At 46.1% G+C, this 14,065-nt stretch overlaps 1 protein-coding gene across 9 annotated transcripts in view; it reads right to left on the bottom strand.

Moving 5' to 3' along the window:
- Positions 1 to 291: 291 nt before the first annotated feature.
- The window catches only part of Znf384 (zinc finger protein 384), a 33,553-nt gene continuing 19,779 nt past the window's right edge, over positions 292 to 14,065 (bottom strand). For 4 of the 9 annotated variants that reach the window (XM_036180960.1, XM_036180958.1, XM_036180961.1 and 1 more), the window contains exons 5-12: positions 13,986 to 14,033; positions 13,452 to 13,785; positions 12,582 to 12,674; positions 7,182 to 7,406; positions 6,353 to 6,535; positions 4,872 to 4,950; positions 2,239 to 2,397; positions 517 to 1,835 (exon numbers count right to left, since the gene is read on the bottom strand). In XM_036180960.1, coding sequence (XP_036036853.1) covers positions 1,410 to 1,835; positions 2,239 to 2,397; positions 4,872 to 4,950; positions 6,353 to 6,535; positions 7,182 to 7,406; positions 12,582 to 12,674; positions 13,452 to 13,785; positions 13,986 to 14,033 — 1,547 coding nt within the window. In that variant the 3' untranslated portion in view covers positions 517 to 1,409. Of the gene's footprint in view, positions 1,836 to 2,238; positions 2,398 to 4,871; positions 4,951 to 6,352; positions 6,536 to 7,181; positions 7,407 to 12,581; positions 12,675 to 13,451; positions 13,786 to 13,985; positions 14,034 to 14,065 lie in introns of all 9 variants that reach the window. The other 5 variants (XM_036180965.1, XM_036180963.1, XM_036180966.1 and 2 more) reach the window with 4 other exon arrangements.

Raw genomic sequence — 14,065 nt, 5'->3', positions numbered from 1 at the left:
GTCCTCTAAAGAGGCCATACTTCCCCTGCCCCCTTTTTTGGTGTGTGGAGGGCAAAGGGTAAGGAATATAGCTGTCTTGTTCAATAAAACCTTGCTCTCACCACGGATATGCCCCAGGACAGAATTTGTACACAAATGTTCCTAAACTGGAAGTGGCTAAGGATTCACATGGGGCTTACCACACAAGCACTCATTCTTCACACATTCCAGTTTAAGTACTTAATGCTGTCCTGAATATCTCCCCAAATAGCTTTTCCCATGCTAGCTTACATCAGTAGCTCACTGCTCTCGTCCTTAAACATGAATTTATTTCTATACAATGTTCTAAAAACACCCCTTAGTTTGTACATAAGAATTTTCATTTTTAAATTGCTTTATAACAACTGTATAATTCCTGATTATTTTAATTTTCTTTTCTCTGAAATCTGCCGTGATTAAAAAAATTAAAAGGTAAAAGAAAATTAAAATGCCATGGCCAGAGGACAAGGTGGAGAAAAAAAAGACAAAAACAAAACATCAATGTGAAAATTCTCAGAGATAATGCATTTATAAACACAGAAATGGTTACAACAGAGATGGCCGTGATGAGCAGGTATATATATATATACTTATATATATATATTTATATATAAATCCATGTCTGGCATCTGACCGTGGCACCTAGGGAGCTAAGTCCAGTCCTTGTATGTGCTCTGACTTCTCTCTTCTCTGCAATAACCTGGCTGGGGTTTTGCAGAGAACACAGCTCCCATAGCTCCTTGGACTGGGGTGGTGAGGCAGAGTATATAGGCCCTTGGTTGGCAGAGAAGGAAGGAGACTTGAAGGAAAAAATCATAACCCATACTCTTATACCACCTTTGGTCACCTGGGGAATCTCTGGCACCTTGGTGACCATGTATCAGCTACTGTCCCCCTTACGAATAAAAAGGTACAGTCACCACCCAATAGGAAGTGAGACCACGTAAGGGAAAGAAAATGGCTCACAGGGGTCAGGCCACGTGCAAAACCTGTTCTTTTACAGGTAAGCGTACAACGGAAGGCTGGTTGCATTTAGAGCTTCCTTTTCTGTTGTGTGGGAGGCCAGCCGCTAGCCTTCTATTGGCCCCAACTTTGAGGATGAGAAGAGAGAAAGGTAAGTGCCCACACTGGACAAGATGTGAGGTCACAGCAGATCCTCTCTCAAGCACCAACCCCCAGTTTTAAAAGCTCTGCTTGGATGGGGCTGCTGGATAACACTATCAGCTCAGGATTCCTTTGTCAATCAGGAGCAGCTGAGATTAAGGGTGGTTATCTTGCGAAGGAAGCCATGCCTGAGGACCCAGGAGCTGCAGACAGGACTTGTCAAGGAAGAAGAGCACTTTCTGCCAGAACGTCTTCTCCCTCTTTCCAGTGGATGGCAGTACGGATCTCTAAGAGCTGGCCAGGTGCTCCACCTGGATGGTGCTGGTGGTGACAGTGAGGCAGATGTCTTTATGATGCTCTGCCGTCTTATAGGGGGTCAGGTCAAAGGAACACTGGGGTGGAGGGTTCGGGTTGCTGTCCCCACCACCCCCACCCTGGGGAGCTGCCCCAGGGGACTGGAAGTGTGGTGGTTGTGGTGCCTGTGGCTGTTGTTGCTGTTGCTGCTGCTGTGATGCCTGGGAAGCTTGAGCCTGGGCCTGAGCCTGGGCCTGGGCCTGGGCCTGGGCCTGGGCCTGAGCCTGGGCCTGGGCCTGGGCCTGAGCCTGAGCCTGAGCCTGGGCCTGGGCCACTGCCGCTGCCGCCGCCGCCGCCTGCACTTGTTGCTGAAGATCAGGAGGGTTGTGTTTGCGCATATGTTTCATAAGGTATGTTTCCTAGAGACAGTAAAAAGAAAATGAAAGAAAGGAAAGAGATGACCTGCACCTGTCACTCTGGGCTCTTACTCTGTCATGGCTGGAAAGGGTTATTCTGGAGTGAGGTAAAGGCCTGGGACTTGTAGAAGTCACTGTGGACATTGAGCTGGCAGAGGGAAAGTTCTTTTTCTCAACCATCTTTGAGTGAAGCCATTTGATAATCTTGTTCTAGAATCTCACAGAAAATACCTGAAATCTTTCTCCAACACAAAAGCTCATCTTATCTGTCTAATGAAGAACCATTGCTCATGGTGTTAATTATCTCTGACACTGACTCTATCTACTCAGTGAGAGCAGGGGCAAGTACATGACAAGCCAGTCACCAACAGACTTCCATCGGGAAGGGACAGCACCAAGCACTCACCGACGTGTACGCCCGACTACAGATAGTGCAGGTGTACACCTTGGCGTGCTTCACCGTGTGTGTAGATAGGTGGGCCTCTAGTGAGGCTGCGTCTGTGTACGCCCGGTGACAGTTGTGGCACTTGAAGGGTTTGTCTTTGTTGTGCTGCCGTCTGTGGGACTGCAAACAAGCGAGAGAAACCGAAATGAGCACCCTCCCTCCCTCGGCCTTTATGGCGAGAGCGCCCGGGGTGAGCAGAGGCCCTCCTAGCTTCCCTTCTTACAAGAAGCAGTAGAGTGCTCTGATGAAACATCAGGACTAGTGGCTAATGGGGGAGATGTCTACCATACGGCAGAAATCCAGGGTCCACAAAGTTACAACACTTACACCTACCTGGTCTCCCTCTTCCAGTGGCTCTTAAAGGGAGGTTTGGGGGCTACCTGACCCTTTTCAGGGACCCACATAATCAAAACCCTTTGAAATACTGAGACAAGGACTGAGTAGATGAGTCAGTGGGTGGAGTGCTTGCTATGTGGTAAGAACCCTACTTCACATCCTCAGCATCTACCTAAGGGCTGGCTGATGGCATGCACCGAGAATCTCAGTGCTGGGCAGGGTCGGAAACAGGAGGATCCCTCAGGTTTACTGGTCTAGTCAAGTATGGTGAGCTCTAGCTGCAGTAAAAAGTCTCAAAAATAAGGCAGAGAGCTACAGAAGCAGACACCCAAGCGTTACCTATACTTATGCATAAACAGCTATAACACACACGAAGTACAGGTGTTTGCTTCTGCACTCTTGTTCTCTCATGTTCCAGACTGACTGTATCAGATGAGGAGTATGTTCACTTTTAGCTAAGCCAAAGACTGAAGGAATGTACAAAGCTCCTGGTCATTGCAGCACACATCTGCAACGCTAGCACTTAAGACCAAAGAGCTAGGATGGCAGGTTCAAGGCCAGTCTAAGTCACACAACACACCATGTAAGTATAAGAAAATCACAAGGACTGGGTGTGTTGCTCAGCGGTAGAGTGCTTGCCTAGGCTGTGGGGGAAAGAAACCTTGCAAAATGTGAAATAGTATCATTCTCCCATTAAGTTCCTTTAGTGGGATTTGGGAATAGTTCTTTCTATTAATGCTAACATGCAATTGTTTTATATATTGTGATTACTTTTTTGTTTTGTTTTCTGAGAGTTTCATGTAGCCCAGATTGTCAGCTGTTTTTGAACATTTATTTTTATATACATATTTGTACAGGTGCTTGGGGAGGTCAGAAGAGCACTGGGTTCCCTGGAGTTGGAGTTCTAGGTAGGTGGTGGTAAGCTACCTGACATGGGTACTCTAAACTCTAAGCTCAGCCATTTCTCCAGACCCTAATTTTTTGTTTCTTCTGACTATGTAGTCCAGCACATGCCACCATTCTTAGCCACCTAAGGGTAGTGTTTTTGTTAAAATATGGTATGTACTAGGGCCTGAACCTACTATAGCCTGGCACATTTAAGCAAGCACTATTAGTGAGCTACAGAACCAATCTTTTTTCCTTTAAATCTTATTATTATTATTATTAATTAATTAATTTTTTTTTGTTTTTGTTTTTCAAGAGAGGGTTTCTCTGTAGCTTTGGAGCCTGTCCTGGACTAGCTCTGTAGACCAGGCTGGCCTCGAACTGACAGAGATCCACCTGCCTGTCTCCTGAGTGCTGGGATTACAGGCGTGCGCCACCACTGCCCGGCTCAATTTTATTATTGTGGGTGTACCTGCCATGGCACACGGGTAGAAGATGATGAGTTAGTCCCTCTTCTTCCACTGTTGGCTCCAGGGGTCCAACTCAGGTAGTCAGGCTTGCATGCTAAGTATATGTAACCACTGAGCCATCTCATCAGACCTTAGTCTTTTAAAAAAAAAATATTTTGGGTTTGTGTTCAGTTGCACATACCTGTGGCGGCTAGTGACAACTTTGGTGTGACCACTCAGGAGCCACCCACCTTGTTTTCTCAGACATAACCTCTCACTGGCCTGGGGCTAGCCAACATGGTCAGGATGGCGGCCAGAGAGCTCCAAAGACCTGCCTTTGTCCACCTTCCCAGTGCCGGGATAACAAGGTCATACCAAACTACTTTTGTTTTGTTTTGTTTTTTTTTAGCTGAGGATAGAACCCAGGGCCTTGCACTTGCCTAGCAAGTGCACTACCACTGAGCTAAATCCCCAACACTTTTTTTTTTCTTTTAAAAAGTGGGGTCTAGGGATCAATCACACCTTCATGTTTGTGGCAAGCACTTTACTGTCTGTTGGGGAGCTAACTCCTTAACTCTTATTTTCTTAAATATTGAGAAACTGTTATCATTTTTTAAAAAATTATTGTTGTTGTTGTTTTAAAAGACTTATTTATTTATTATGCATACAGTATTCTGCCTGCATGTGTACCTGATCTCATTTCAAGTGGTTGTGAGCCACCATGTGGTTGCTGGGAATTGAACCTGGTTCCTCTGGAAGAGCAGCTGGTGCTCTTAACCACTGAGCCGTCTCTCCAGCCCGAGAAACTGTTATCTAAAGTTGCTGGCTGACCTGAGCTCATTTTGTACCGCAGCCAGGCCTTGCACTTTGTCACTCCCAAGTCTCAAACTCAAGGTCTTACTTATGTGGAACCCAGATACGCACCTGCAGATTGGAGAGTTGTGTGAAGGCCTTCTCACAGCCCGGGTGTGCACATTTGTAGGGTCTATCACCGGTGTGGATTCTGTACAGGATGAAAAGAAGAGTATGGACGTCAGCAAGGTTACTTACAGACTAGCTCCGTACCAGACTCAGGTTCTTCAGGTTGTCTCCTGAGGAATGAGGTGCTGGCTTTAGCCCCTCTCTGACCCGGCGTGGTTTGAAGTGCCTGATTTCTGGTCACTGCCTGTATAGCACTGAGCTCAAGGAGAGCCTCACTGTGCCGGGAGAAAAGGGACTGAGGCCTCAGCATCCAGGACACAGGCACATCATGATCTGGTATATAAATCTGCTCCTACAGTAACCATCTCGCAGTGAATGTTCAGAAACAAAAGGTAACTACAATTGTAAGGAACAAGAAAAATACATAGCACTTCCTCAGTGGTCCCCACCCTACAGGCAGAAACTGTTCCTTCAACCTTGAGCATCATAGCCAGAGACAGTTCTGAAATCAAAGGACAGTTACAATGAAAGTAGTGGTGACATCAGAGGAAACTCATGGAAATGCCTAGGGATTCTGCCCCCAGTCTAAGCCCTTAACGACAGGAAATCCTGAGGTTAGAACCAATCTAACCTTCCCTCCACCACAGGGCCCTCTATCTACTAAGATAAGCTCAAGACTTGAGGATGCACCAACACCTGCTCCTTTTCAGGGACTTCAGAACGATCTGTGATAAAGCCTCAAGTATACGAAGACAGCAAACTCCTCAAGGCAGTCTGATCACTTTTGGGTAAGAACATCACATCCATAAGAAGACTGCCAATTGCCAAGAGTATGGACTCCACTTCATCTTGAGATATCACCAAAGGAGACCATTGGCTCTTCTAGTATCAGACTTCCCTAGTAAGGCTACACCGATGGATCAGATGCGAGCATCCTCTTGATGAAGTGGGCGCTCCTTCAGTTTGCCGGACTCAGTTCTCAGTTTCCATCTGTGCTCTACTCTTGGGCTCTTGCTTGTTGTCGTGAGTGTGATATCCAGGCTGGTGCCAGCTTATATCTGATTATATCTCCCACGCGTAATTAGTGTCTTGAGGGCCAAAGAAGGTCTTCTGAAATCGAATGTCTCTGCTTAGCACCAAAGAGGAAATCTGGTAAGATGTGTGCTTGGTATTTTCAGGGAGGAAAGTGAAGGAGATAGTTGTCTTTGTTCCAAGTTTGTCTCGCTTTAATCAATCAAGAAATACCAAACAATCACTGTGCCTTTTTGAAATGGTTTGTGCTCCAGAAAGGTTCGCTTGGCATCCAGTTCTTTTCTCTGTTTCCAGTCATATTCTCCTCCAGCCAGGCCTCACCTCCAGCCAGGCCTCACCTCCAGCCAGGCCTCTCCCCCGCCCCCCGCATGCGGGTGGTTGTGTGTGTCCGGGGCGGGGGTTGGGGAGGGCATGCCGGCGGGGCGGGGTCAGTAGCCGCCCCTCTCCCTTACCGTGTGTGCTGCTGGAGGTGGGAGAGCTGGCGGAAGGCCTTCTGGCAGTAGGAACAGTTGTAGGGCTTGGCCCCCGAGTGGATTCGGAGGTGCTGGGCCAGGTAGGAGGTGTTGGCGAAGGTCTTGGAGCAGTGCGGGCACTTGTGGGGCTTGATGGTCTCCGTGTGCATCTTGGAGTGAATCCTGCCGAGAGGAGAGGAGGGAAGGGGGAGGAGGAGGCAGTTCGACACCACGGGCTCAGCTCTCTGCTGGGTGAAATGATGTTGCTGGACGGATGAGAGCACCCCCTCCTCCCTCCTCCCAATCGAGCTCCGGCTGGAGAGGCTAATGAAGAGGACACCCACGTCTAGGTTGTTGCTGACTGCAGGTCGGCGGCCAGAATGGCAGTGAGATGGTGAAGAGCTGCAACCCAGGGCTCTTGGCGACCTTACAGTAGTCAGTCTTGCCAACCCTGGGCCTCTTCCTAAGGGTGCACACTCACCACAGTTACCCTGCTTCCAAATAGCAATTTGAACATAGGCCAATACCGCCTGTTCCCCATGGACCTGAAGTTGAATGCACACCATGGCTCTGAACTGAAGCATATAGTAAAAGCAGGGTCTGCTCTGTAGAAGATTTCCAAACAGACACAGAGAGAAACCACAAAAATTGTTCCAGAGTTGGGGACCAGAAATCACAATGTTCAAGGCCCCCACTGCTAGGATACATACTTTAGTTTTCAGACAGTAACAAAAGAGAGTAGATTCCAAAAGGCAAAGGAGAGAACAGCTGGCACAGGCCACATGGTCGTGGGGGTTTTATAGCCAGGTAGAAGTGACAGCAGCCTTACCGGGTGTGCTGCTGCAGATGGGAGAGCTGGCGGAAGGATTTCTCACAGAAGTTACAACTATAGGGCTTGGCCCCCGAGTGGATTCGGATGTGCTGGGCCAGGTAGGAGCTGTTGGCGAAGGTCTTGGAGCAGTGCGGGCACTTGTGAGGCTTGGTCTCGGTGTGTGACTTGGAGTGAATCTGCATCTCCGACTTTGAGTAGAAGGTCAGTGAGCACATCCGGCACCTGGCCAAGCAAGGGCAATATTAGAGCCTCAACCAGGAGGTGCTGCTGAGCCTAACACCTGCCAAAAGAAGCCCATCTAACTGCCCCCATCTCCTGTTCCAACTACATGGTGAGGCTTGTAGCTTTTTCTTATTCCCTTTTCTTTTTCTTTTCAAAGAAAGGTTCTCATGCAGCTCAAGCTGGCCTGGAACTCATTATGTGGCTCAGGCTGGCCTGGAACTCATGACCCTCTTATCTCTTACCTCCCAAATGCTGGGATTATAGCTATGTATCATCATGCCTGGCCTCTTATTTACTGCCTAAGCTAACACAGTGTCAAGCACTCAGAAATACCCAATAAATGCTTAATAAATGACTAGATACCCTGAGTGTACAAAAATAAACATTCAACCCTGGTAGGACAGGTATATATTATGATCTGGGTGAACACAGAGCAGTGGTTCTCAACCTTCCTAATACTGTGACCCTTTAATACAGTTCCTCATGATGTGGTGTCATCCAACCACAGTTATTTCATGGCTACTTCGTAACTGTAATTTTGCTACTGCCATGGATTGTAAATATCTGTTTTCCTGGTCTTAGGCGCCCTGTGAAAGGGCCGTTTGACACCCCCAAAGGGGATGTGACCCACAGGTGGAGAACCACTGACAGAGATTTTTACTGGGCTAGTTAAAGTTTCAAGCTTTTCAAGCTAACTCCCATTCCTAGTTTCTCCATGTTTATCTGAATCACGTTTTCAAGCCCCCCATGCAATAATGAAGGAAAACTGACTAGATTAAGATCTTTCATCTCCACACAGTCAGCTGTCTTCTCAGTGACTCTCCCTACTTCCTTTTTGTAGTGACTGCTAAAGAGATGGAGATGGAAAGTACCAGAATTGTTTGGAGGGGCTTTCCCAACCCATATCTGGTCTCTACCCCATAGCTGATTTAATCACCTGCCCCTGCTCCCAGTCTCAAGCCAATCAAATCAGACCCACTTTTGAAACAAGCCAAGGTAACGGTTAGTAGTAGATTATAATCCTTAAACCTTAACAAGAAAAAAGAATTGAAAAGTAATGATACGCTATACTAAACCTTTCCTTTTTCTTAGCACATGAAGCCAATGCTGGCACTCCTGGGTTAAATCACAGCACCTGAATACACTGTTCCTGGTCACCTGAATCAGTGGACCCTTCCTGTTCTGACATTACACAACAATATCAAGCAAGGAGGTCTCTCTGAAAGTTTTTTGGTTTTTTGTTTGTTTGTTTTGAGCTGAGGATTGAACCCAGGGCCTTGCACTTGCTAGGCGAGTGCTCTACCACTGAGCTAAATCCCCAATCCAGGGTCTCTCTGAAAGTTAAGCCACATCTTCTTAGACTTTCTTGAGTACAAGTTTTCATACACGAGTTGGAAACAGCTTGCCAGGGCACACTGTGAGTTAGCAGAGGGAGGTGGTCTGGAAGCCACGCCACTGGGGTAAGCTGCTCTCCTCTCCACCTATCTGTGTAAACTGGGCAACAGTTGTGTGGGATGAGGATTCTTGCATTCTCTTCATTTCACAAGAATTTTTTGAAAATAGCTGTGATCAAGACTAGAGCAAATCCCCTCTGAGAAAATGGTATCACTGTTGTGGTCTCTGTATTAATGCTTTCACTAAGATCCTAATGACTGATAACCAATTTTCAAAGTCAGAATCAGAAAACTCTATCAGTTTATCAGTCACTGGCTATCGACTGAGACACCCAAACACTGCAGGAAAGATCATCAAAGTACACAGTCAACAGGAGTCCAGATACTCGGGCTCTAGTCCAACAGAGTCAGTTGCAGGTTGCCCATTAACCTACATCTCAATCTTCTGCTCTTTAAAACGAAGATACTCACTTTTGCCTCTCGAAGGGCCAGCAAGCACTCAAGACCATCAAAGGTAAGCTAAATGTTCTTTACTTATAAAATGACATTATTGCTAACAGTCTCTCTCGGTTTTGATGGGTGAGCCGATGATGATGTAAGTATTTTACAAAGACTGAGGTTAGCAACTGGACATAATGACACGTATAGGACACTGCACTAAAGTTACAAAATAAGTTCCTTAGAGAACTAAAATTTCCCAGTTCAGATATAACATGTTCATTGCTTAAAAAATGTTCTAAAGTGCTGGGGCATGAACCTAGGCCTTGCCACACACCAGAAAGTGCTCTACTACAGAACTGTATCCTCAGCCCCAACACACTGGAATTCAAATAGTAAATTTATCCATACATTTTAATTCAAACCCCATCACCCCTGAAGTGTAAGTCAATTATGAAAAAGAAAATAGCCTAGCACTCGGGAGACTGAGGCAGGCCTGTGAGGGGCTTGTAGTCCAGCTTGGGCTACAGTGAGAGACTGTGTGTTAAGAAACTAGAAAGAGACAAATCTTCAAAGCTTTAATTATAGAAGAATCTGAAAAACTCACTGAAACTAGAGTGACAAACTGGCTGCAATGGCACATGCCTGTGATCCCAGCACTAGAGGAGGAGGAAGGAGAGAGAACCCTGAGTTCAAGGCCAGCCTGTCTCAAAACAAAACAAAGTACTGGCAACAGAATAATAAGTCTAAAGAGATTCTGGGGTATGATGCCAATGCCTCCCAACGGTCAGATGGCCATTGTGATCACCAGAACTGCTGCTCGAGATTGACAGGGGCTGGGGTAGGCCCTTTAAAGCACCTTAGTTTCTACTCAAACTAACCTGGCAGGTATTCTCCTAATTCTGTAAAAAGGAACCCCAAAGCTCCAAAAACCATCTGTCAAGGGCAAGCTATTCACTATACTGCCACAAACTAAGCAAACACCATAGTTCTGGCACTAAGAGTATTCCTGCAGAGGTTGACTATCTGCCAGGTGAAGGCACTGATCTCAGGTGACCATTCAAGGACAGGCTGTGCCTCCCTAACCCAAAATCTAAAACTTTCTAAGCACTGACTTCACACCATAAGTGGAAAATTCAATGTGTTACTTCATGGTACAGAAGGAAATCAAAACACAGGCTCACAAAAATACTATGTAGTATGTACCTTTAGACTACCTATGTAAGGTATGTTTGAAACACATTAATGCCTTTCTCTTACTTAGAGCGTGAATACAATTTTATTAAAGTTTAAAAGAAAAACTGCAGAGAAGGCAAGCTGTAAAGTTTGGCAGATGCCTGAAGGAGTGGGTGGAAAAGAAAGCCATGCCTCTCTGTTAGGCATGAAGGTTCAGCCACAGGACAGCCCAGCAGTTACATGGGTTGGATAAACTTCAAAGTGTGAGAAAGTCCACGGAGAGCACCGCTAAGTTGCAGCCACTATCTGGAGAGGGGAAGTTACACCTTTCTGAGTCAGTACTAAGATAGGCTGGCAGACCCAACAGTCTCACAGCAGCACCACCACAACTGACTCTGCTTTTGGTTTGAGAGGCTATATAGACCAGGATGGTACTGAATTCCTGATCCTCCTGCCTCAGCCTCCTGAGTACTGAGATTGCTGCTGTGTTCCAGTCACCACATCCAGCTTAACAAATAAATTTCCATGATCAGACTTGGGCCCCATTCCCAAGGTATGTGCAAATACTCCAAAATTTGAAAAAAAGCCAAAGTCTCAACCACTTTTGGACAGGGAAAATTTAACCTGTATTTTAAAACTCTGGGAGCCCCAAGAAGTCAAGTAAGTCCTTTACTGTAGGGCACTGGGTAGTTAGAAATCTGATTCAGGACTGCTGTGGCAGTGGAAAGGAAAAGCTAGCACCATACATCATTTAGTCCATTACTTCAATGGACACCATGTGTATCAGATACAGTAAGAATGGTAGGCAATGCAATGACCTGGGATTCAGTAATCACTTTGAATTATTATCCCAGCCTTTTCTTTCTAAGATGCTGACAACAATTTAAATGTTCAGATTTCCCCCCAAAATATTTTCATACAATAGATCAATCTGACTGACCCATTTATTTCCTAGATGAGAACAAAGCCTTTGAGTTAAGCTGACTTGTCCATAGCAACAGCACCTAATTCCTCCAATACCCAGTCATGCTACTGACAGCTGGGACAGAAGTAGTTCACATACACATGCACCAAAATCAGGACTTTTTTTTTGTTTTTGTTTGAAACAGGGTTTCTCTGTGTAACAGCCCTGGCTGTCCTGGAACTCACTCTGTAGACCAGGCTGGCCTTGAACTCACAGAGATCTACCTGCCTCTGCCTCTGCCTCCCGAGTGCATTAAAGGCGTGCACCACCATCGCTGCCCGGCTTCAGGATTATTTTTTAAATTCAATTGCACAATAAGAAAGAAAGCCAGAATTCTTTGTGATTTGGAAGATTCCTTTGGACTTTAGAATTTTAAGTTTCTGAAGGAATATTTTTCAACTAGGATATAATTAGTCACAGAACAATTTCAGGGTTCCCTTTAATCAAGGGTGGAGGCTTTCAAGAATTTCAAAAACACTGAAGGTAGAAGGTCCTAGAAGGCTTCCTTCCAACTGTATAGTCACAATTCTTTATCCATATACATGTATATATTCATACATAGTTGGGAAATTCAGAATAATTTTAGTGTGGAGAAAAAAAATGAACTTGGCAGAACTGAGGCCCTGGTCAACCAGCAGGGTTACCTCCACTACTTCAACATGTTAGATAAATGCATCTCTCGTCAAAGACCTCACTTTAAGCAAATATATTTAAAAAAAAAAAAAAAAAAAAAAAAAAATCCAGGTATCTACACAGTCAAGTTAAAAGGGATTTTCATTTCAACTGATATAATAAAAGAATGCCTTTAAATGAATCAAACTTGTCAGGTACCTTTATAATATGGTATGATGTAAACATTTTCCAGGAACACTTATTGTATAAAGTGGGGTACACCTGTAATAATAAAGCTACAATGAACTTCTGAATTACAGCTGGAATTCTGCAGTGCTCAATATATTCTGCATAGCAACACCGCCCTCTTTTTCACGAAGAAAGAGGTATTTAAACAGTGTACTTGTGGATACTCTCCACAGAACTATACAATTCAAGTAAATAATGCTAAGTAATGATTAGCTCTCATCTTTCTGAACTTCCCAACATTTTAAAGATTATCTATACTCCCAACAAATGGGAGGCATACAAAGAATTCTCCCCATTTTACAGATGAGGAAACTGAGGCGCAGAGAGGGGTAAAGGACTTGCCCAGGGTCACACAGCAAGTTCGTGGTGGAGCCGGGAACTGAATCCATGAGCCCAAGGCTCTGTCCATTTCCTGTGCCGCAGTTCCCTTCGCTCCTAAAATGGGAACAACATTGCCCATCTCGGTACACTAAGGACAGAACCAGTCTCCCAGCCATGCAAATCTGCCCCTGTCTATATATGTCAAAGCTGTGACAAATAACCCATTCTGCACATTGGGACCAAGTCTCCAAAAACCCACTAGGGACCCTGACAGCTTTCAATGAGATTCAAGTTGTTTCAATGTTCAAAGGGCAAGGAGTTTCTCTGTACACAGTGCCACATGCAAATATGCATATGCTCTTCTGGAGGGGACAACGGGAGAGAAAGTGGAGGATCAAAATGACTTCCGTGAATTGGAAAGTGAGCAAACAAGTCATTTTATAAGTATACTATTCCTCCCATCCCAACCATGCAGGGGCTAATGGGCTCAGTGCTCAACACAGCCCAAGAGCTGGTGGATGGCACAGGGTTAGGTAAGGTGCTTACCAGAAAGATTTCTTGAAAATAAGAAACAGAAAGGAAAAAAAAGGAGCTGCAGACATTGGAGCCCAGTCTGGTCTTATTACAAGAGAGGAACTCTCCTGTCACTCAAAAATCAGTTAAGGAGCATGGGAGGCTGAGTTTTCAAAGGGGCAGTGGAACAAGGGTCTAAACAGCCGCGAGGGCCAGCAGCTGCACCTTCCTATCACAGCACAGGGCGCCTGGACATGCAAGTGGCTCTCAGGTGACAGCTGCTGAGAGCAGAGCCCGACTTGGGGCAGGACCCAAAGAAGATGGGGGGCTTGAAACAGTCGCCCTCACACCCCTGGTGCCCCTGGCTTGAGTCCCTACCTGTAGGTCTTGCCATCTTTCTGATGGTCGTCGTCATCGGGGGCAAGGACGTAAGGGTCACTCATCTCAGGAAGCCCTGATTCCAGCATCCGCTTCTTCTTGCGGCCCCGAGGAGGTTTAGGAGGAGCCACACTGCCACCTCCACCGCCACCTCCGCCTCCTTCCTCAGTTAGGGTTGACGCTACCTTCTTGGAGAGGTCAGGGACCACCTGCAGGGCTTGTGAGCCAGGGGGAAGAGCTGAGACAATCATGGGAGCCGAAATAGGGAAGGTCTGAGCCGATGAGGCTGTGGTCACAAGAGAGCCTGAGGGGGATGTGATCACCAAACCAGGACCTAGGATTGGCAGAAAAAGGAGATGGGGTCATGCTGTTCACCTCTGACCTAGTCTATTTCATTTCCCCCAGATAGTTGTCTAATTAATCCCTCACCACCACCCTCCAAGCCACTACTATACAGAACTCCCAAACCCTGTACAAAACAATGGTCCCCTAACCCTGCCCCCAGCACCCCCCCCCCAGAACAGTGAGATTTACCCCTTGATTGACTCCCTTCTCTTCTCCACCTCTGAGAACAGGAGACTCCTTGATTCAGAGAAGGAAAGAATGTCACCTCC

This window comes from Onychomys torridus, chromosome 3, assembly GCF_903995425.1.
Source record: "Onychomys torridus chromosome 3, mOncTor1.1, whole genome shotgun sequence".
Lineage (NCBI taxonomy): Eukaryota > Metazoa > Chordata > Mammalia > Rodentia > Cricetidae > Onychomys > Onychomys torridus.
This window is presented reverse-complemented; position numbering and strand designations above follow the sequence as displayed.